The 23,582-nt window shown below is 37.7% G+C and overlaps 1 protein-coding gene across 1 annotated transcript in view; it reads left to right on the forward strand.

Annotated features, from left to right (window-relative positions):
- The window catches only part of NEGR1 (neuronal growth regulator 1), a 1,031,997-nt gene extending 1,009,095 nt beyond the window's left edge, over positions 1-22,902 (forward strand). The window contains exon 7 of the mRNA XM_004699331.2: positions 21,358-22,902. Coding sequence (XP_004699388.1) covers positions 21,358-21,482 — 125 coding nt within the window. The 3' untranslated portion in view covers positions 21,483-22,902. The remainder of the gene's footprint in view (positions 1-21,357) is intronic.
- The last annotated feature ends 680 nt before the right edge of the window (positions 22,903-23,582 follow it).

A 23,582-nucleotide genomic window follows, 5' to 3' on the forward strand; every position in this document is an offset into this window, starting at 1 on the left:
CCAAGCTATATCATGCTGTCAGTCCAGTCCTGCATCTGTGGCTTTCATGGTCACTGGTGACATCGTTGGTTGCCAAAGTCAGCACAGAACTCAAGAGGCCACTAGTGGTAAAGTAATGCATATGCCCTCTTGGAAGTTACATTGCTTTAGACACCCTGCTCTTCACTTGGCCCATCCATGAACAATGGATTTAACCATTTGTACCTCCCAGGCTACTCCTCACAAAACAGTTCCAAGCATCATGCCCCCAAGTAAGTACACACCCAGAATGTACCCAGGGATGTGGAAGGTATACATCTTGTAGTCTTGAGTGGGCAGGTGGGACCACTTGGTGCACTCTTACTGTGCTATCTCTATAACCATTGAGGGGGCTAATCAGCCCCTAAAACGTTTGAATATTGACATGAATGCAAGTGCACTCGGTGCCACTATTCTTCATGCAGAATCGCTGAGCAGTAACAGACTGCCCCTCCTCCTGCATGTATCTGGTGGGCAGCAGTTGTGAGAGGTCTACACCTGGTGGTCAGAGTGGCCAACCTTAGACATTATTCCGGGCCAGATCTTAAATGGAGGGATCTCTGCTATTTCCTCTTTCCAATGCTCCCAGCAACCCTTTCCACCACAATGGGTGCCTGGAAGTGGCTAATGAGCACTGCCGTGGTGCTCACTTGCACTCTTGCTTCACAGGTAATTTCCGGCCCTCGACAGTCACTGTGCCTTCTTTGCACGGCCATCTCAACTTCCATGGCAATAATGGACATTACACGAAAGGGATCAAGCTTCCTTGCAGCCAGCACTTTGGTATCTTTCTGAGCCTTAATAAACCTTACTCTAGTCAAGGGTCCTGAAGCTACTTGTGGCATTTTCAGGGCTCCCAGACTCATGCACTGGTGCCCAGGTTTCGAACTACTACACTAAGGGGCCAAATATGGAAGCCAATGGCCACTCTGGGGTTTTCCCTACCAAGTCCCATCCCCGTATGCTGTTTCTGGGACTCCAGGTGTTTTTAGGTTTCCTGGATGGCTCAACAATTATTTGGGCTGAAGCCCCCAAATGAAGGAACTCCTGAGACATAGATATCATGAAATCAAGAAAATGACCTGGAGACAGATCATTTTATTTGACAGACCTGGAGACCTTTGAGACAGATCATTTTATTTGCACTGAGGGTCTTACAGATTGGAACAAATAGTACTGCTTTTTCCAGCAGTGAACAGCTGGACAGGGAGGTATCCACTATGGACATCGTTGTGAGGACTCTTTATACCACTGAACCCACTGACACCATGGCACTAATATACCCCAAACTCATTACTAAATTAGACACTGTTGTGTGCACCATACTGTGTTTTCCTGATATGGGGGGAGGGGGCGGAACTATAAACACCCATAATGCCTCTGGCTATGCTTCAGTGCCCTGGCCAAGAAACATGGGAAACAGCTAAAGTGTGACAATTCTGGAGTGTTAACTAACGTCCCTACAGCTTATTAATTTAATCTACAAAGGTAGGAATTAATTAATTGTTACAGAGAAACTGTACACTTCACCTTATAACTATGATTGAGCTGATGAATCATGTGAAGAGTACCATTCAGTGGTGAGAGTTTGTTTAACAACTGTCAACAGTAAAAGGAATTATTTTAAAGTCCCATGACTATGCACCTAAGAATTACATCCTTGAGACCAAATAAATAGCTTTTTAGAAGTGATTAATATATTACAAACCACCTTAATAAATATTTTCACTTCATACCCACCATAACTTCTGGGCACTAATAAACTCAGATTCCCTGGGTGCTCAGCTGCTATGTGAGAGGTTGAAAGTTTGAGTTCACTCACTCAGAGGCCCTGGTTTTTTAAAAAGCAGCCATTGAAATCCTATGGGGCATACAGTTCTACTTTGACATTCATGGCTTCACCATGAGTTGCTATCTACTCATGGTAGATGGTCTCCTTAATTAATAACCTCATTTTATAGATTTGACCTTGAGGCTCACAGAACTTGGCACTTTGTTTAAAGATCTTCAATTTTAACAATTCTTAACTCTTAAACATATTGAAAATGAATTAACTTTGCTAAAGAAAAATGATCATCATGAAAAAAAGGAAGTGAAGAGATTAAGAGAGGGAGGAAATCCTCTGGGCATCCCTTCCAGGTGGCCTGCCCACATGTTTGATCATTATATGATGTCATTGCTGCTCTACCCTGTATTCCACACCAGAAATACGAGGCCTGCAGGCTTACAATAGTAAGTGATTTGCTTCAAGTCACAGAACTAGTTTTCCCAGCTTTATGGCTCGCCCACCTCTGACTACGGCCTACCTGTGCAGTAACGTCAGGTAGTATTTCCAAATGGAAAATAAGAAACCAAATGTCTTTAAGTGACATTTAAAAATGAGTGACATTCAATAGTTTGCTTCAAAGTTCTGTCATTTTCTATTCATTTAAAATATTTTTTGAATTGATTATTTTCTTAATTTTAAAAAGGAATTTGGAACTTTTCAACAAACACTCAACTGTAATCCTTTGGGAGAACAAACATTTCTGTATGCATATTTAAATCATATGTGGAATTATTAAACTCATATCATTTAGAAAACATATCTAGAAACAGAAAAGAGGACTCAAGATGCCTGATATGAGGAGAGACGCATGTGCCAGACTCCAAAACGAATGTGTGTGTGTTGTGTTGTTGTTTCAATCACAGCCTCCCCAGACTCTTCCTTCCTTCGAAGTGCTCCCAGCTCCTTGTCCTCTCCAGAGCTCATTCTGCTACCGCGACTTCCCTTTACTTACAAAATAGTGTTCCTAATTCACTGTCAGCCAATGAAACAGTGCCTTCCCTGACTTACTTTCCTGTGGTTGCTTCGTCACATTCAGGCAAAAGCCGTTTTTCTTTAAGTGACTTAGGACCCTGCCTTCAGAATTCCACAGTAAGCCTTCACCGAAGTCGATACCTTTGTCCTTCAGAAAGCAGAAATGGTATGATGACTCAGGCAGTGGAGAAAACTATTCATGGAAGACCATTCTGAAAATGTGAGGAATATGGAACCAGTCAAGGAGTATTTCCGTGAACACTGTGAACCATACAGATGTGAATGGAGCATTCAACCCACAAATAAGCCAGTTCTGTGACCAGAGATGCTGCCACTCTGTGTCAGCCAGTAGGCACAGTGCAGCCCGGTGCAACGAGGGGATGGTGGAACAGACATTTGGCTTTAGCGTTAAAACAGAAGTGCAATGAAAAAGAGGAAGACCTTGACAAGATGACAATGACCCAGTGGCTGCAAAAATGAGTGCAAACATAACAATTATGAGGGCCGGGGAATGTCTCGTTTTATTTTCTTGTGCATGGTTATCCCTGTAAGTCAAAACTGACCTGATAGCCCCTAAGAACAACAACAAATATGTACACATGTAAAAACCAAGCTCATGGCCATCGGGCGTGTGCTGACTCATAGAGACCCCAGAGACAGAGTAGAACTGCCCCTGTGAGTTTCTGAGCCTCAAACTGTGAACAGGAGTAGAAAGTCCATCTTTCTCCCACAGAGAAAGTACTAGCTTTGAACTACTGACCTTACAGATCGCAGCCCAATAGGTAACTACTATGCCTTCAAGGTTCATGTATAGAACACTCTTGTAATGTGGTAACCGGAGTGCCACTTATGTAAACCTCTGTTTGCCTTCTTGGTGACTTCGTGTTTAAATTCAGATGTGGATAAGGCTGCTCTGTTACTTCTCATAAGTTACTAGCTGCCATAACACTTTAACTTGGCAAAGGATCGCCTCACTCATATGTGAAGAATATCAGAAATTTGCAAATAGGATAGATAAGTAATAGTTTAATATTGGAAGATATTCCAGTAAGATTAGTGGAAACATCCATAGGGCTTACTTTGTCCTTTATTATATTCCTTTATCTTCAGGAAATAAAAATGTATAACGATGAGATATTAACATTTACTTATTTCCCTTTGTGGTAAGAGGGGAGATGGTAATCTGTCATTTCAAAATTTGAGCTTAAAAAAGTACATCCCAGTGCAATAAGTAGCCTAAGCATGTTTATAATAAATGGCTTTATGGTTGCTTACCTTAAGTTTCATATGTAAGCATACAAGGAAATTTGGGAATTATTTTTGAACATTAGAATGATACATTTTCTATTTATAATTATAATTAATCTTAGTGTGAAGTAGAAAATATATATTAGAATACATGTATTTAAATTGGGTTCTTTGAATTCAGTAGTCACTACTTTTAGATCAGTGTACTAAGAAGGTAAAGAAATGTTACTGTAATAAAGCAAAATTGACATATTTATTGCCTTTAAACTGTAGTTTTACTCTCTCATACTCTGTGGTTCCCTTAATCCCTTTTCCATTTTTCAAGTTTTCAAGCCTTGACTACATGCATGAATAATAAACTGAAGCTGCTCCTTCACTTGAAAACAAAACAAAAGTGTATTTTATATGGAGATGTTCTGAATGCTAATTTTCTGATTTCATTGTGTACCTTTGAGAAACTGATAAATCAACACATAGTCAAGACATATATATGTAAAATGTGATAGATGTCTATTCTTTTGTTTCTAGGCAAAATTATCTTTTATGGGACTAAATTAGCCATTCACAGCAAATTCCTAGTGTAACAATTATTTGATCGAGAATAAAAAATTAAGAACTTCAAATGTTTAAGGCCGAACAATACCCAAGTTGAATGCATTAGGGGACATGTAAAGAAGATACCTATTTACCATACACTTTGGAAATTACCTCTAACATTTGATAGTTCAAAAAAAGTATCTCTTTTCCAGTATGCACATCATAAAACAACTTTTTTGTATTTTATTGGTGAAAATGCCTAATTGAAATATCTTTGAACTGTTGGATAACTTACTAGGCTTTGAAATGATTTTGGTCATAGTAGATTTTGAAACATTTTCAGACTGTACTTGCTTCATTCAATATTAATAAGCAATGAGAATTATAAAATCTTGAAACAAGATACTAAATAAATTAATATGGGCAGTGCAATGTTCCGGAAAGGGCACTAGGTTTGCAGTGCCCAGACTTCCATTAACTATTTGTGTAGCTCTTCTCCCTTCAATCTTTAATACCAGTTGGCTTTAAAATGAGATACAACACTAGAGTCTCTCTGTTACCTACTGTCATCATTGCTCCTATTGGGCTTATACTTTGACAAAGGAGAATAGCTTCTCTCCATATTACTTTAACCCAGAACACTAATAATATGTGATTTGACATGATCCTCATTCCTTTAGAAAGCAATATTTCCTTTCTACTTGATTATTAATTCTTTAAAGTCAATATAGAGTGTTGTTAGCTTGAATAACACTAAGCACAAGATCTAACAGATAATTGGTGCATAAGACACATTTTTGTACAAATAATATGACCCCCAAATCCACTGCCATGGAGTTGATACCACCTCATAGGGACCTCAGAGCACAGGGCAGAGCAGGCCTTTCCGCTTCTGAGACTGTCAATCTTTAAGGGAGCTGACTGACTCTTCTGTCTCCCAAGGAGTAGTGGGTGCATTTCAATCATCGACCCTGGATTAGTTGTCCAACCCACTTAACCTACTGCACCAGCAGGGTCCTAAGTAATCTGATGACTGGCATAAAAACAACAATACCTATGTTATTTTTTTCTGATTTATCTAAATCCAGAATATCTACTTGTCCATTCCAGATGCAAAAGTAAGTAAGTTTTAGGTTAAGAATAATTGGCTGCTAAAGTTGAGGTCTCCATAAACTAAAAAGCTTTGTTTTATGAAATCATAAGAAGGTTTGTCTTAGTGTTTTATGAACAAAGGGATTATGATTCTAAATTTAGCACTTGATATGATGGAAATATCATATGTAATCCCAAGGCACATTATTTCAGTTAGAGTAAACACCTATCAAACAGTAATATCAATGAACAGATTTGTAATATTAATAGGAGTAAGAAAGAAGCTGTTCCAATACAATAGCTTTAAAATGTACTTCTCTCTTTTTTAAAATTAAAAATTTCATTGGGAGGCTCTTAAAAGTCATAACAATCCATCATTCAATTGCATTAAGCACACTTGTACATAAGTTGCCATCATCATTTCCAAACATTTCCTTTCTACTTGAGCCCTTGGTATCAGCTCCTCGTTTTTCCCTTCCCTCCCCCAGCCTCATGAACCCTTGATCAATTATATATTGTTGTTGTTATTAAGTGTCTTACACTGTCCATTGTCTCCCTTCACCCACATTTCTACTACTTGTCCCCCAGGAGGAAGGCTATATAGCCAACCTTTTTTTTTTACCATCTTGACTAGTATAAAAGAAATTATAATCTGTACACCATCTGTGGTTTTTAAACAGAAATTTTCTAGGAAGAAAATCTTTATAAATCAAACCAAAACTAAGCCAAACTCATTGCCATCGTCAGTGCCAATTTATAGCCACCCTATAAGGACAGGGTAGAACTGTCCCTGTGAGGTCCCAAGACGGGAACTCTTCAGGGGAGCAGGAGAAAGCATCCTCTTCCTCCGGCCAAGTGGCAGGTGGTTTCAAACTGCTGCCTTCGTGGCTTACAGCCCGACTCAACCACTACGCCAACAAGGCTACTTGAAAAATCAAAATGAACTGCAGAATGTATTTGTCCTGGAGGCATTATAAAAATGTATTCGTTTTTGTTCTTTGCATTTTGTTGTTTGTTGAGTGAGATTGGACAAAGATTCTGTAACATCTGATTTTTGTATGCATGTCTCAAAGTTACTCCCAGAGCAGTTGCATTTCTGATTTTACATCACCTTAGGATGAACATGCTAGTCAAGCTGGAGACTTAAAAAAGGAGCATTTCATGGTTGTCGAGGAGTATTTTAGAGTTGGAATTACATAATAAAAATATAAGAACTATGCATGCCTTTGAATATTTAAGAAATAAAAAGGAAGGCAGAACTCTCATTAAGCAATGTTGCTGGTCTAGCAGAAGCCAAAATGATGCCAGCATACAATAGAGAGTGATATTTCTAGGATAAAATACAGGAAGAAAAAAATGCCAAGTTTAATTAAGATTTCAGGACCTTTTGTTCATTATTAAGGATATGTGTCAGGTAATAAAATAAAGCAGATTTCATTAAAAAATGCCACTCTCATAAGACAAGAGGAGTGAAGGAAAAAATACCATCTGTAATAGTATTTGTTTACTTAGAACTCATGTAGTTATCAAAAATTAATCACTTGCACTCTATTATGGATTGAATTCTGTCCCCTCAAAATATGTTTGTAAATCCTTATTCCAAAACCTGTTTGAGAATGGGTTGTCTTTGTTATGTTAATGAGACAAGATTAGTGAATTGTGTTTTAAAGGCAATCGCTTTTAAGATATAAAAAGAAATTAAGCAAGCAAGCAGAAAGAGAGATAGGGTAAGGTAGATGCCAAGACACATGAAAATCTTTCAGGAAGCAGAAGTGGAAGATACATGGATTTTCCTATAGCGCTGACAAAAATGGAAAGCCTTCCTAACCTCAAACCTCCTGAATTTGGGGACAACACATTTCTGTTCAGCAAAGCCATCCACGTTTGGTGCTTTTGTTATAATAACACTAGATAACACAGTCAAGACTTCATATTTGCAATCTAATACAGTTCCTCTTCATGTGAGAATGTTGTCTCTGGTAGGGGTCCTCTAAAATGAGCAGCTTCTTGCAGATGATTATTTGGAAAGGCATTTCAAACAATATTGGGGACAACTGGGACAAATAAACAATGGAAAGAGGGAAAGAACATGATATTGACCTGTTCTGGTGGTCTGAGCTCCATCCTACTGGTGACTCTCTCTGAGCAGACATTTGAGATGTGCTTTGAATGCTACTCTCCCATCTCCACTCATTTGCCCCACACACAGCTTTCTGAAATAGCAGAAGCTGAATTAGAAAAAGAACAAGAGGACACACAAGCAGTGTATACTGTATAGTATATAGTATATAACAGATAATTTGAAATTTATCTCACATGAAGATTAAAAAAGTAGCTATTTGTTTATTAAGACCTTAAAATGTACAGTCACCATGCTTGCTAACCACTGGGATAATAGTAAGATTGACAGCAGTAAAGAAATTCAATAAACAAATCATCATCTCTGCCATTTTGGAGCTCACAATGTAGGTGAGGTTTAAATTGCAATGGGAATACAAGGGAAGGAGTAAGAGATGGCTCGATAGATAAATCATCATAGAAGTTTTTTTGGCACTAGGTCCTTAAGGAAAATAAAGGAAAGCCAAGACAGTGTATTGAAAGACAACAGGTGAAGCTGGTTACAAGTTGAAGAGATCTAGATTATAAATCCAAAAGTCTTAAGCCTACGGTTTTCTCTGAGCAGTTGACCTACTGAGAGGAAACGAGTACAAAGAGGACACGCAAGCAACAGAGACAGAAGGCCATGCACGGCAGGCATTCATTAGACCTTTACAATTGCTAATTCATTTAATGATGAAAAGTGCTATTCTGAATCTCTAGAGTTATGTTTTAGAAGGAGCATATTGTTGCATGGTGGTTACTGTTTCAAATTTATAGACTTCGAGGCTTACGTAACTTCAACCAAATAATCTAGATATTTTTACCTGGGTCAAAGTACATTACTACTTCGTATATAGATAAATACTAATATATTTTTTAAAGGTGACTATTCAATAATCAAAGTTGCTAAGGAACCTGGGTGGCATACCTGGGTAAGAGGTGGACTGCCAACCACGACGTCAGCAGTTTGAGCCAGCCCCTCGAAGGGAGAAAGAGGGCCATGCCAACACAAATCAACAGGCTCAGAAACCCTGCAGAGTAATTCTACTTTGTCTTACAGGCTGGCTCTAAAGTGATTTGATGGCACTGATTTTATAAGTCGCTATATACTATACTTATCAATTCAGCTTATTTCCATATTTCAACAACACCGGGAAGCTATTCTATCCTCTTGATTAAGCCAAGGAAACTGAGCCACAGAGCTCAGAATAACCTTCTCCAGTTGACACAACATGTAGGTCATGTACTTGACTGCAACAAAATAAGGTGTACAGCAATAACTCACATATTCAAATACCAGGCCCAGAAAAATGCAATTATCTAATAGTGACCTTGTGTGCGTGTGTGTGTGTGTGTGCGCGTGTGTGTGACTATGATTCTATGTACTTATGTGTGGTATGTCTTCAGAGACATCCAAGAATGTAAGCTTTCTCTTTTGAAATGAAATTTGGATCTGCAATGGTACTCAATGGAATTTGGGTTTCTGAGCCCAAAGTTCTTGAATGATGATTTTATCTTCCTTATAGTGCTCCTATCTTATTATGACCATTATAGCAAAAATTCTTTAAAATGCAGAAACTTGGAAAAACCAACAATAATGTATACTTTAGTTCGGCTTGCCACTGATCTGTCAGCTGGTCCTGTTGTGTTGGCCAGCATGTTGTTGTGATGCTGGAAGCTATGCCATGAGTATTTCAAATACAAGATGAATGGCACTCAATATACTAGTGAGGTAGAAAGCAGAGCCAGCCTTTGTGGCAGTTACGTAATCTCCTGTCAACTTGAGTGGCGTGTAGCCTGTCAATCAGTTCATAACCAATGATGTCTCTGTGTGGGCACAGCCTTCTCCTGAGGATTCTGGGAACTCCTGTCTTCCTCCCTGGAGGCAGGACGCACTCTCTCTCTGCTTCACATTCTCTTGACAAGACACATGGAGCTATGCTGATGACAACCAGAGCCTTGGAGCTGGTGGAGCCACATGGCGAGCCGCTCCAGGGCTGAGATGCTTCCATAAGACTTTTCACCCACTGGCCTGTGATCTACCTGCTTTTGGCATCATTGCATGTGCTGTGTGAGTCTGTATTAGAATTTATGGGCTAGTATCAGACATATGGGCTAATATGGGACTTAGAGGCTAATATCAAACATATGGACTTGATCTGGACTGAGCTGGGATGTTTTCTTAATATAAAACTACTCTTGGCTATAAAACTCTCTCTTACATGCATCTGAGTGTTTCTGGATTTGTTTCTCTAGTCAAACCAGACTAACACAGTGTTAGTGATTACAAATAAGAAGAAGCACCCACAAACATCAATTAATAATAAGATTGTGGAATGTCCAAATTATGAACTTAGGAAAATCAGATGTCATCAAAAATGAAATAGAATGCATTCAGGTTGATATTTAGGCATTAGGTAGGTGAAATGGACAGGTATTGGCCATTTAAAATTAGACAGTTATATGATCTACTACTCTTGACAATGATATATTGAAGATGAATGATATCTCATATATCATATAAAAGAAAACTTCAAAATTGATATTGAGGTAACAATGCTGTCAGTGAGACATTGCTATCCATACTCCAACAAGGAACACCAGTTAACATGACTATTATTCATATTGCACATCAACCACTGTTAACTAAATGAAGAACTAAAGATTTTTACCAACTTCTGCAATTGACCAAACATATAATCAAGGTTCATTAATAATTACTGGTGAATAGAATATGATTGTTGAAAACAAATGGATCAGTTGTTGGATAATATGGCTTGGTGATAGAAACAATCCTGGAGATTTCATGGTAACATTTGGCCAGACCAACAACTTATTCATTGTGAATATCTTTCTTAGCAGTATATACTATGATTATATATACGGACCTTGCCATATACATCACACAGGAATCAATCAACTACATCTTTGGAAAGAGGCAATAAGGTGGTTTAATATCATCTCTCAGACATATGCCATGGGCTGACTATTGAACTGATTATCCATTGCTCATGTATTCAAGTTGAAACTGAAGAAAATTAAAATAAGTCAAGACAAGAGCCAAGGTACAATCTTGAGTACCTCCCACCTTATTTAGAGACCATTTTTAACAAGAAGGCTGACACATTGAACACTGAAGACCAAGATCAGAGAAGATGTATGTTGACATCAAGGACATCACACATGAAGAGAGTGAAAGGTCAGTGTGAAAAAGCAAAGACCTGACCTTGAAGGCTGAAGTACACCTGACTCAAGCCATGGGTTTTCAAATTGCTTTATATGCATGAAAAATCTCAACAATAAATAAGAAGGCTCAAAAAAGAATTGATGCCTTTGAATTATGGTGTTGAGAAAGAATCTTGAATATAGCATCGCCTGTCAGAAGTACAAACAAATCTTTTAAAAAGTCAAGGAGAATTCTCCTTGGAAGTGAGGATGGCAAGATTTTATTTCATGTACTTGCGGCATGCAATCAGGTGGAACTAGTTTGTGCAGAGAGACATCGTACTTGATGAAGTGGAGGGTCAGCAAAAGAGAGGCAGCTCTTCTGTGAGATGGATGAACGGAACACCGTGGCTTCAACCATGGGACCCACTATCGCCACACATGTGAGGAGGGTGCAGAAGGGGCAGGATGGCATCGTCCTGTATAGTGGAGAACTCTACGTGGGGTCCGACTCTGGCACCAAACGAATAACAACAGGAAGTACTTTAGTTCTTTATTCTAGTTATTTTGCCACTTCCAACTACTTCACCAAATGATATAAGTAGTATAAAAGTTAATGAGATATAATGCTTGCTTTCAACAAATGTAGACTACAGAATGAGAGGATCCTAAAAGTGGCTAAATCCAGAGTATCGGTAAAATCAAATGGCTATGGAAGAAAAGAATAATGAGAAATTAATTCCAATTGGAGCTACACAATTTAAAGAAGCTACATAGAAGGTCAGGAGAGCGAATCAGCCTAACTTATTTCTGGCCTTAACTTGCCTCTCAAGTCAATTACGTACATCACTCAACTTCCACTAGCCTCATCTCCTCTAAAAATCTCTAGGGTTGCACTGGATCAATCTGGGTCCCTAAGGGTTCTGCCAGCTCCCAACGTTGTGAATGGGTTGCATTTGAGGTGTGCATTGCTTTGATGAATGAATATTGTTACAACACAGAGATTCAGGCACATCCAGATGAAGGGGAAATGTGAGCAAATGTACAAACATAGCAAATGGCTGGGCATGTCTAAGAAAAGATTGTTTCTCCCCAGTGACTCAGGTACAAAAGGTGGGAGAGAGGCTGGAACGGTAGCTTGGAGAACATTTATAGGTCTTCAATTTTACACAAAGTCCTTTTGGTTTTATGGAAGTGTTTAAACAGCCAAAACATAAAGGAAAAAGTTAAAGAATCATTAAGAATAACTGAAAATCAATCTAGAGCATAAAAAGTGCAGCAATCTAAGCAAATCAGAACTGCAGGGCTGGATAATCACTGTCTTTATTGCATTTGAAAGGCTAAGAAAAAATGTAAAGGTAAAGGGAATATTTTAATGGAAAGGATAATCAAACCTTATGAAATATTTGATCCTTACTGCTTAAAGAACAAAGCTGAAAAATAACAGAAAAGTATAAAAATGATGTAGTGTAACTTTTCTAACTCCAAAGATTAGAATTTACTGAACAAGTCCCTTTGATCATTAAGGCATCAAGTTAAATACCCAATACAAACTTAAAACTTTCACACCTAGTCACCTACACAATGCCTCAAGAACTCTGTCAACTTGCAAAGCTGTTTACTGGTTTGAAAAGTCTTCTTCTTTGGCTTTTTTTTTAAAGCCATACTAGCAGTGTCACAGTGATGCTAAAGCTGATGGCAGTGACTATCAGTGACCTTCAGAACACAGCTGTTTCTATTTTTATTTCTGTAAAATCCACTTTTCTTCTGCTAGATGATATCTTAAAGGCACACACTAAAATCTAAGTGATCAAAGCAATTTGTATTGCATGTTTGTGTATATATTTCACACACCAGATCCAACTCCTAACAACACACATACACAAACACAGTATTGACAACATACTTCCGAACAGAGCCACTCTATATTTATGTAAATTACCCCTGATTGGCTAGGAAATGAATAACAAAAATATCCAAAACATTTAGAAAATATTGATTTCAAAATCTAGGCTTTGAGACTCTATTCCAATCTTGAGGAGGGCAGAAAGAGGCAGCAGCATTTGTTTCTATTTGTGTGATTACTTACGCAGTCCCTTTCACTCAAATGAAAGGTAATAGTATTAGAGAGTTGAGTTTCATCTGGCTATTTGCAGATAAAGCTATTTATCTACAAATTGGAATATTTCTGAATATGGATAATCACAGATGTTTGAAATTCCTAATGTAGTTGATGCTGAGTAAATAGGATGGTGTACCATGAACTTTGGCAAATGTTATTCAGTCAGCAGACAGGAAATCGAGGATGGTGCTCTGAAGGAGAAAGAACATAGTAGTTGCTAAGAACGAGCTTTCATGGGAATAGTCAGGAAAAAGAATGGTATATTTTCTCTAGTCATTCTCCTTACTATTTATAACACAAAATATGGAGACTTCCCATGAAAACAACTAGTTGAAATTTTTACACTTTCAAATGCTCATTCTATAAAATATGTCAGATCTTCCTGAAGATAGCTATGCAGGTTTTGAGACCAAAAAAATAGTAAAAATCTGTAGCATTAGAATAAGTTAAAGATTTCCTGTCTTTTGATAAAAATGTACCAAAATACACTTGTTAGCCTGGCTTCCTTTAAGTCAGATAAAGAAGGCAGATTGGCAGGACTTTGAAGCTACTCAGTGACTTCTTTTTCTCACTGAGTACAAGGGAGCTAGCTGTAGCAGAGGCTCCTGCCTTGGGCTTTAAGCCATCAGACTGAGAAAGGGTTTTGAGAACTAGATCAATGCATGGAGAAGTCTCTGCAGGCCCAGAAAACAATGAATTGCACGCACACACACACACAAAGGTTTATTGAGCAAAATGATATGGAAATCAGTATATTGGTGGCCTTACCTATGACAACTATGCTACTCAGGCGTACCTCACACTCAAAGCCTACAGCAAGAAGCTTGTAATGCAGGGTCCACAGACGTGAGTGTACAACAGCCACACAACCAAGACCCTCCATCAGAGCCTGTGCCCCGTGGCGTCAGGTACACGCGCCTCCTCCTACGACTTGGATCGTGGATTGCCACAGAAGAGAAGCAGAATAGCTTAATAAGAGGATGTCACATGTGCTGAGGGCAGATCCTTCCAGTCACCACAATAGAAAGTTGCACATCTAGTTACAAAGTATATCTGGGCCCAGCATGCGCCTCCCCTAGTTTCCACCCAGAGTCTAGGTCGAATTGGTGATATTTAAAAATCTGATGAGATCATAGTGTTAGGACATCCCTGCACCTGGTGGTGGTGGTTGAGGGTGGATGTTGCAAATGAGAAGAGAAAACTCTCTTTCAAGCAAACTTCCCCCACAGTTTATAATGAAAGAGGGTTGCACTGTCAATTGGAGCTAATCAATGGTGCATAATTTCTCCCTATAAACTCATGTGCTCTCTATTTTGAAACCACTTTAATCACTCTCTTTTACATGAAACCTAATTTGAGAGTAAATCATTTATTTCCCATTCAAGTGTAAGCTTCCTCAAGGAAATTTAAGTTGGGGCCAGCAGAGTTAATGTAGCTGAAGTAACACTACTAAAGATTACAACAGGAATCTTGAAAATATGTCTCAAAGCTACTTTAGTTAAGCTTAAGTAATTTAGGGAAAATGTCTAGGCAAGTAATTGGTATTGTACCAAAACTAAATATTTCATAGAGCAGTTACATTTACACTTGCCTAAAAATAAAAACTGGAGCAATACAAGGGAAAACTGCCAAGACTGAAAATAATATGCAGCAGCTGTAAGTAATTGGGAGTGATAATCATAATTAGACAAGATGTAAAATATGTGTTAAAGCCCAGATTGGATCTTCCTGTTGACAACTGGGAGACATCCCAAAGGCCTGGATTCTACACCTAGCCTGGGCAGGCCTGCTCGGTGTGTAGAGCCCATCCAACACCAAAATTGGCATTAGACCAGCTAAAAGAACTCTAATTGTTGTGCCATTTTTCCAGGAGAAAAGGATGCCATAGTCCTGGTTTCAAGGAGCTCACAAAGCGGTGGAAATTGGCCAATTATGTAGCAGTCAATGGCATTAAATATAAATCCTGGAAGAGAAGCCAAATAGATACAGAGCAGTAATTTTTTTAAGAACATGAAAGATATCTCTTAAGACCATAGTAATATTTATTTAATCAAATATAGATGGAAAATGAATAAATGTCCTTGTTCCACAGAGAAGATCCCAAGCTAAACAGCAAGGTCTATGGGGACAGGAAGTGGTTCTGTCTTGTCCAGTAACTCCTGGTTGAACCTTTAGGGCAGAGTAGAGCTGCCCTGCAGGAATGCGTAAAAAGTTGACTCCGTGGTAGTTCCACAGCAATGCAGAGATCACCTGACCTAGTGTGCACACCTAATGAGATAAATGAGGAGCAATGAGATAAGGGCGGAGGGGTGTATGTCCTGCCGTAGAAACAGTACTGTATACTTTACATGTATCAATACACCTTCACAAAAACTTTTGGGATGCTACCAGTCCTCATTTGAACATGGAGATACTGAACTACAGCAAAATTAAGCAACTTACCTCATTTGACTCTATTCTGCAAGGATGGAGCTATAATTTAAACCAAGGTCATCTGGCACCACATTCCTATATTACATACAACATTCTATATGTTTAAAACTTTGAATGCCTTTAGTTTTACTAAGGAGCTAAGAAGATCAAAGAGCTCTAGTATATGTTTGCTTTGACTTTTTCAAAACACACCAAAGCCATGTTCATGACGTGCCCTATTTTATTTTTTCTTTCTCCTTAAATAAAACAACACCTATATAGGGATCTAATAGAGTATTCAAAAGCTAGATATGGTGTCACTTTTTAACACCTTACTGTACTGTCATCTTCACTTTTCTTCCCTTTCCTTTCTTCTTTTCTCAGTTTTATTTTTCTTCCCTTTCATTCTTCTAAAAGAACAACACTCAATAGGTAGTAAGAAAGAAACTAAGCTGTATTCTTATCACATGTAGTCTTAAGAAATCAGAGGAGCAGTAATTAAAAGTGTATATATTATCCAAGACAAGGTTTTAAATGAGAGAAGCATATGTAATTCAACGAGCTCCGCTGAACGGTTTTCGTATGAGATAAAAATAGTATTCATTATGGGCATGACGCTCCATAACCCAAGGTGCGCAGAGGTCAACGGAGACGAAAGGTAGAGATGGAATTGATTTGAAGTTTATGAGGCACTAGTTATGAGATCAAGTGTAATAGGAAGAAAGGCCAGTGATTCTTACTAGTAAGGGTGTGGCGGTTCTCATGGAATAGGTGATTGTTAAGAATGAGTAAAGCTGTGTTAGATTGAAGAGGCAGTAGGAAGAAAAGCCATCTAATTGAAGGATTGTGTTAGGCTAGGTTGACAAGTGAAACAAATCCAGAGACACCCATATATGTATAAGAACGAGCTTTATATCAAGGAGTAATTGTATATCAAGAAAACATCACAACCCAGTCCAACTCAAGTCTATAAGTCCGGTCCGAGTGCATAAGTCCCTCTTCAGACTAATGCAGTCACAAGCAATGATGCAGAATTCAGGAGGCTCACAGGTCAGTGGGCGCAGCCATGTGGATCCAATGGTGGTGGCAGGACTCCAGCAGCAATAAAGGTCAGCCGGCAGGAAAATGAAGACAGAAAGAGAGAGGAGGAGGTTCCCTGGGCACTCCTTATGAGAAGGCCACACCCACAAAGAGCTCACTGGAGGCCAGACACACTCTCTCTGCTTCGTCTCCCTGGAGACATTCCTGTTGACACACCACATAGAGCTACACTGATGGAGCCAGAGCCCTGGAACTGAAGGAGCCACATGGAAACCCATGCCAGCACTTAGATGCTCCCACCACCACTGGATCCACAACTTTCCACCCACTGACCTGTGATCTTCCTGCATTCAACATCATTGCATGGCTGTGTGAGTCTAAAGATGATTTATGGACTAGTATCAGACATATGGGCTAATATCAGACTTACAGACTTGATCTGGACTAGGCTGGGATGTTTTCTTAATGTACAATTGCTCTTTAATATAAAGCTCTTTCTTTCTCTTACACACATACGGATGTCTCTGCATTTTTTTTCTCTAGTCAACCCAGACTAACATACTTCTTACACTCAATCAATTTAAACCTTTCCTATGTCCCAACTCCTTCTCTGATCCTAGGTCTAATCTGTCTAAATTTACTGAGAAAAGTAGCAGCATGATAACTGTCAACATGAATGAAAGGCCACAACAGATTCGATCACCATAGAAGCACAGTTGGGTGACAATTAAGAAATCCAGGGCCGTTCTTTTGAGATACAGCTTCATATACATTCACTGGCTTTTGTAGTGAGAGGGTAATGTCAAAAAGTTTCACTTGTTCGCCCCCTATACAATGTATCTGTTAATCTATCTTCTTGCTCAGGGTGTTGAATGGAGATCGTCTAATACTGTACGGGCCATAAAATAATATCAATGGATCTAAAATTTAGGATAGAAAAAGTCATAAAACTATGAGTGAAGAAAGACAATATTCTTCTGGGAAAATGAGTCAAAATATTATGTCTCCTTGCATGCTTTCAGTGACAATGCAGGAATGGATGCGAACATTTAATCATTAAATAAACTTTCATGGGGCATATACTGAGTACCAAATGCATTATTAAAGACATATATAATAAACCTTTGCTTTACAACACTTTTTATCTACTCAGGCAAGATGGACATGTTGATATGATGCTACAAGTCCCTACATACTAGGAGTGCTTATTTTATATGATGGGGCTCTGGTGGCATAGCGGTTACCCGTTGGGTTTCTACCCAAAAGATCAGCAATTTTAACGCATTAGCTGCTCGTAGGGAGAAAGTTCAGGTTGTTAGCTTCTGTAAAATGTACATTCTTTGAAACCTAAAGAGAAACCCCAAGGGGTAGATCTACTCTGTCTTATAGGATGTCTGTGGGCTAGAATCAACTCCACAGCAGTGGGTATTTTGTTCTGGAGAATATTATGAAGAATTTTCTTTCTTTTTAATGGAGAGGGTTCTTGAGCTCAGTCTTGGTGCTAGTTACACCCATAGCTATCAATCACTTTCTATAATTCCTTTACATAAAGTACCTGGTTTGAATTTAATTTGTCAAGCAAATCTGATTTACTGAAATAGTACTAGGACCTCTAAGTTTAATATCATAAACCCTGTGTTCTCTATCAGGACAGTTGATGTAGCTATCACATGCACACGCACACAAGATAAGCACAAAATAAATACTAATCAAGGTGAATAAAGTTATATATACTGGAAAATCCAAAAATAGACTACTATCTACCCATTTTTTAAAAAATTTAAGTGTAATGACATGTTTATGATTTCTGCATTTTATAACATAATAATTATAGTTCTCTCTGTTTTCTTGATTGTTTGCTTGTGTTATTTAACTTTAACTCTTCTATACAAACCTTGGCCTATGGCTCCGTAGGAAACCCTCCCATGTTTGTATATAGAAGGTTTTTATCTATTTTTATAGCTGTATACATAGCCTAATGGTACATATTTGCCTTTTATTTATATTCCAAATGAAACCTTCCTCAGAAAGTGGATTAGGTTTTAGTTATCTTTGCCTTGTGTAGCGTAATATAGTCATCAGCACATCGAATATGTTCAGTATGGCATCTGACTGATGAACCATAACTTGGCATTAGGGAGGAGAGCACATATTTCCTGGACTAACTTTACCTTTTGCTTCTGATCTATTGATTGTCCGAAGTGCTTCTGCATTGTCCATTGTCCATAATGGTTGAAGGTCGGTGATGTTATACCCAGCTCAGGCTTATTTTAATTAAAAATAAAAATGATAGCAATTTAAGGCATAAGTAAAAGAAAATATGGTGGTTAATTATAAAGTGATACTAACCTACATATACACCTATATTGTGGATGCATCTTATTCTTGTGAAGACAATAGAAGTGGGAGAAGAGACAGGCACATTTGGGAGACAAATGGCATTGAAGGTAGAGGATACACTATAGAATTGTGTAGCAAAAGGACCACACCTATCTTATTAGATGTAATCTCAGTACTCAGAACAGTGTTTCATGCCTACTTCAATAAATATATGCTTAATCAATGAATATTAATGGATTTCCTAGCATATAGGCAAGTGACTTAGCTTAGAAGAGACTTTATCTACACGATAGAAATACTCATTTCACTCTGAACTATTTACTTAATTAAATTATTTATTCAATACATCGTTGAATTATTGAATAGTTGAATCACATAGTTATTGATTATATATTATGTACTAGACCTTGCCAGATTAGGGAAACACAAAGATAAATGGGATGTGACCTAGGAGAATTTACTAATTGGGGAAATAATTATGTAAAGAACATTTACAATGCAGTTGTATAATAGAAGAATGTGTATGATTCCTAACAACCACAAAGGGAGAATTAATTCAGTTTCAGGAGAAGGGAAGGTTCTCAAGATTCAACACACTTAACATACTATTTAATTTACCAAAATAAAAAAAATTAATCTACTTTGGAACTATATGCTTAGCTTTTAAAATATATTTTCTATTCATAAAATTCTTTTATCTGCTTTTCTTATTCTGAAGCTGAGGTCATTGAGAACTCAGGTATCAAAAAAATATTTAGTTGAATTTTTAAAAAGAAAAATGTTAGAATGGGATTTCAAAAATGTTGTGGGAAATAGAATTGAAATAAATTCAACTTTTTGAAGACCCAAAATTATGTTTCTAAGTCTTGAACCACACAAAGTAATTACAATAGTTTCATGACCCTAAATTAGAATTATTTATATGACTTATTTTCTATGTTGTTTTTTCACATAAGAAGCTCATTTGTAATTCAAAAAGAAACATTATATAGTTAAGTTTGCTCTCTCTTTCCTAAAGATTAATAACCCAGTGCTTAAATTCCACTCACCTGGAATCAACAATTACACTTGTAATGTCAAGGAAACTTCTCCCTAGCTTGGTCAATGCATCTTTTTCCCTTTAATTTATTAGAAGTGTAAACAACACAATTTATTCTTCTGATTGCATGGAAATATAGTCATTTGTAAGAGTACCATTAAAAACTAACTGCTGGTAATTCAAACTCAGTGTTACGAACATTGTCCCTGGATTTGAGTAATGGATGTGAGAATGAAATAGTACATTTATTTTTTACATTATTTATTTTTTCTACTAGAAAAATTTCTTTAAATCCATGTTTTATTAAGAAAAGACAGATTAAAATATGTTGGCGGGTGGATTTTGTGTTTGGTAGTATTATTGCAAGAGAGAGTCAATCTGGAGCAAGGCTACCATGTCTGTGACATGCAGTTTCTGGAACATCACATAATGCACATTCAAGGCAGCCAGCGCCATCTGCTGGAAGGAGGTCTTTGTTCTCCCTTCAACAGACCCCAACAGAACCCTTATCTCGGTGACTCTGCAGGGAGTGCTATGGCCACTTCGCATGAGTTTCTCTCGATATAAAGCTATGTTCTTTGTAATGTATACAGGTAATCATGCAATTCTACCTATTTAACTACTTCAAAATCACCTTCAGTATAAAAGGAAACTTTTTTTTCTTTCATTACAACCAAAATCATTCTTCCTGGCTGGAACTGCAGTTTCAATTACTTTCCTACCAGGCTGCAGACCTTGTCTTTCAGCGAGGCCTATTTATCTTTAGATCCTTCACACATGTTGCTTGCGCTGCCCAAATGGACATCTCCTGTGGTAAAGTTCTCGTACAACTCTCCTTTCTTGTCCTGGCAGATTTTAATACATGCTTGGCTCAGTCACTGTATTTTACATATGAAATTTCAGGTTGCTAAGATTATATTATGCTTAAATATCTCTCCCCACATAGAGCATACACACAAAATTACCTTGGAGGGGAACTTTTTCTTTCCTTTTCCTGTATTTAGTGCAGTTTTGGCTAAACGCATTTGTTAAAATGATCTACAAATATATGCATGAGTGAATACTATTAACTAATGCAAATCTTATAATGCATGTAAAAGGAATAATAATGTTAGTTGTTGTTTATTGAGTTCTTAACATGTGTCTGGCCCAATTACGTTTACAGGCCATTAATGCGCTGTATAGTCATCATTTCCAACTCTCACTATAGTGCTGCCAGTTGTATTATATTGTTTCTATTTTGCCCTTGAGAAAACTGAACCTTGGAGAGATCAGGCAACCAGGCCACACATTGTCACACAGCGGAACCAGATGTGACCCTAAGGCTGTGTGACTCTGAAAAGCCAGTGCTCTTCCCAATAGACCCAGCTGCCTTTTGATATTTGTCAAGATGCGATAAGACACAAATGAGGTTTTGATTTAATCTTTTCCATTTCTTTCCAGCTCCAAGTACTGCCCAGTATGGAGTCACCGGGAGCGCTGACATTGTATTCTCCTGCTGGCACCTTGTGTTGACACTGTCCTCTTTCACCAGCATATTCTACCTGAAGAATGCCATGCTACAATAAATTAAAAGACCCAAAAAAGGCTTTTAAGGATTCTCTGAAAGTGCTGATGGCTGGATGCAATCTGGTACAGTTTGTTAAAAGCAGCGTGGGATATAATCAGCAGTGCTTACATGGGGATGATCGCCTTCTGTAGAATTGCTCATTATGTAAATACTTTAATTCTACTCTTTTTTTGATTAGCTACATTACCTTGTGAAGCAGTACACATTGTCCTTTTTTTAAGATGTGAAAGCTCTGAAATTACTTTTAGAGGATATTAATTGTGATTTCATGTTTGTAATCTACAACTTTTCAAAAGCATTCAGTCATGGTCTGCTAGGTTGCAGGCTGTAGTTTACAAAAACGAATATTGCAGTGAATATGTGATTCTTTAAGGCTGCAGTACAAGCATTCAGCTCCCTGTTTCAATCCACATTTACAAAGATGCATTTTTTTTCCTTTTTGATAAAAAAGCAAATAATATTGCCTTCAGATCATTTCTTCAAAATATAGCACATATCTAGATTTTTCTGCTCGCATGATATTCAGGTTTCAGGAATGAGCCTTGTCATATAACTGGCTGTGCACCTCTGCTTCTCCTTCCTGTAAGTTCAGCATGGTGTGCCCTCATAAACTAATCTTTTTAGCTTCATCTCCAATGATTACAACTGTTTGTTAGATGCTAAAATTTGAAAACAAAAGGAAGCCAAAACGGTAGACTTAAACTATATCATATCTCTAAAGAATGAAGACGCTATTAGACTGTAAAAATTTCTTCCCTCATTACCAGTGTGGTTTGATAATTTTGACTCACAATAACTCAGTTTGGGGGATGAAAAACAATTTAACAGAGCACAGATAAATTTAGTGTATGATTTCTTTAGTTGTAGCTCAAAGTTACATCCACTATGGAAAATAATTCTCTTTAAAATGACAGCACAGACCATGTAAGATTGCCTAGCAATATAGATAGCAACTTAAAAATATATGTACAGAGATAGCAACTCTGCCTTTCACTATTCCAAACCAAAATCTTGAACATGGTTTGTCAGAAAGGACACAAAGTCCCTTCACCTAATAACACTAGTTGATAAACACTCCAACTGAATTTGGTTCTGTAGCAGCTACGTTTGGGGGACCGAGCCTAGAGTTCTCCTCTAGACAGGAGAACTGTGCACATACTCTCTGTGAGCCCATCATTCAGTCTGGAATATATGTTGTACAAAATCATGCTCCAAATTATATTTCAACAAGTACAATATGCTATTGTGCAGCAGATTAATCCCTGAAATAACGAAATCTACAATAAATTTAAGTTCTATAACCATTTCAGTTCAAACACAGGGTAAAAACAAAACAAAAAAACCCTGACTATAACAACCATCAAAACTCATGTGTTAGCCCTTCTTTTAAGATATCTGTAAACTACTCCCGATTTAAAGAATGAAAATTGCATCTTACAAGAAAAGTGCTATTATTCTAAGAAGTGTTACATTACAGGAATAAGTCAATGCTTTCACTCTATTAAAGAAATACCCAGGAGGCCTCATGGCTCAACAATTAAGCACTCAGCTGCTACCTGAAAAGTTGATAGTTCGAATCCACCAGCTACTCTATGAGAGAAAAGATTTACAGATCTGTTCCTTTAAATATGACAGCCCAGTCAACCCTATGCGGCAGTTCTACCCTGTCCTACAATGTCACGCTGAGTTGAAATTTAATCCAGAGCACACAGCAATGACAAAGAAATTCCATAGCCAGGAGAGCTGTTCTATATGTAGCATGGTTATCAATTACTCCTAGGGACATTTCTGCAAATGGTCCCATTTTACAAGAATAAACCCTTGATAGTAAAATTAGACACAAGAAATATCACAGAGCTTGTACATATTGAAAACATCTAATGTTTTGCCCTTGAAGATATGGCTTGAAAAGTATGATATTAAAAAAAATTAGTCCCAAAGTACACCATAAATCTATTTGAAGAAGAAGGCATGAAGTATAAGTAAAAGGGCACAAATATTTTCCCCACAAAATGGCAATAATACGGCAGAGTGCTATTAAATTCAATAACTGTGATAATGTATTACATTATTTTGACTGATATGCTTAAAGGCATTT

The sequence above is a fragment of the Echinops telfairi genome, unplaced genomic scaffold, assembly GCF_000313985.2.
Source record: "Echinops telfairi isolate 266 unplaced genomic scaffold, ASM31398v2 ScPeMD7_443;HRSCAF=831, whole genome shotgun sequence".
In the NCBI taxonomy this organism is placed as follows: Eukaryota; Metazoa; Chordata; class Mammalia; order Afrosoricida; family Tenrecidae; genus Echinops; species Echinops telfairi.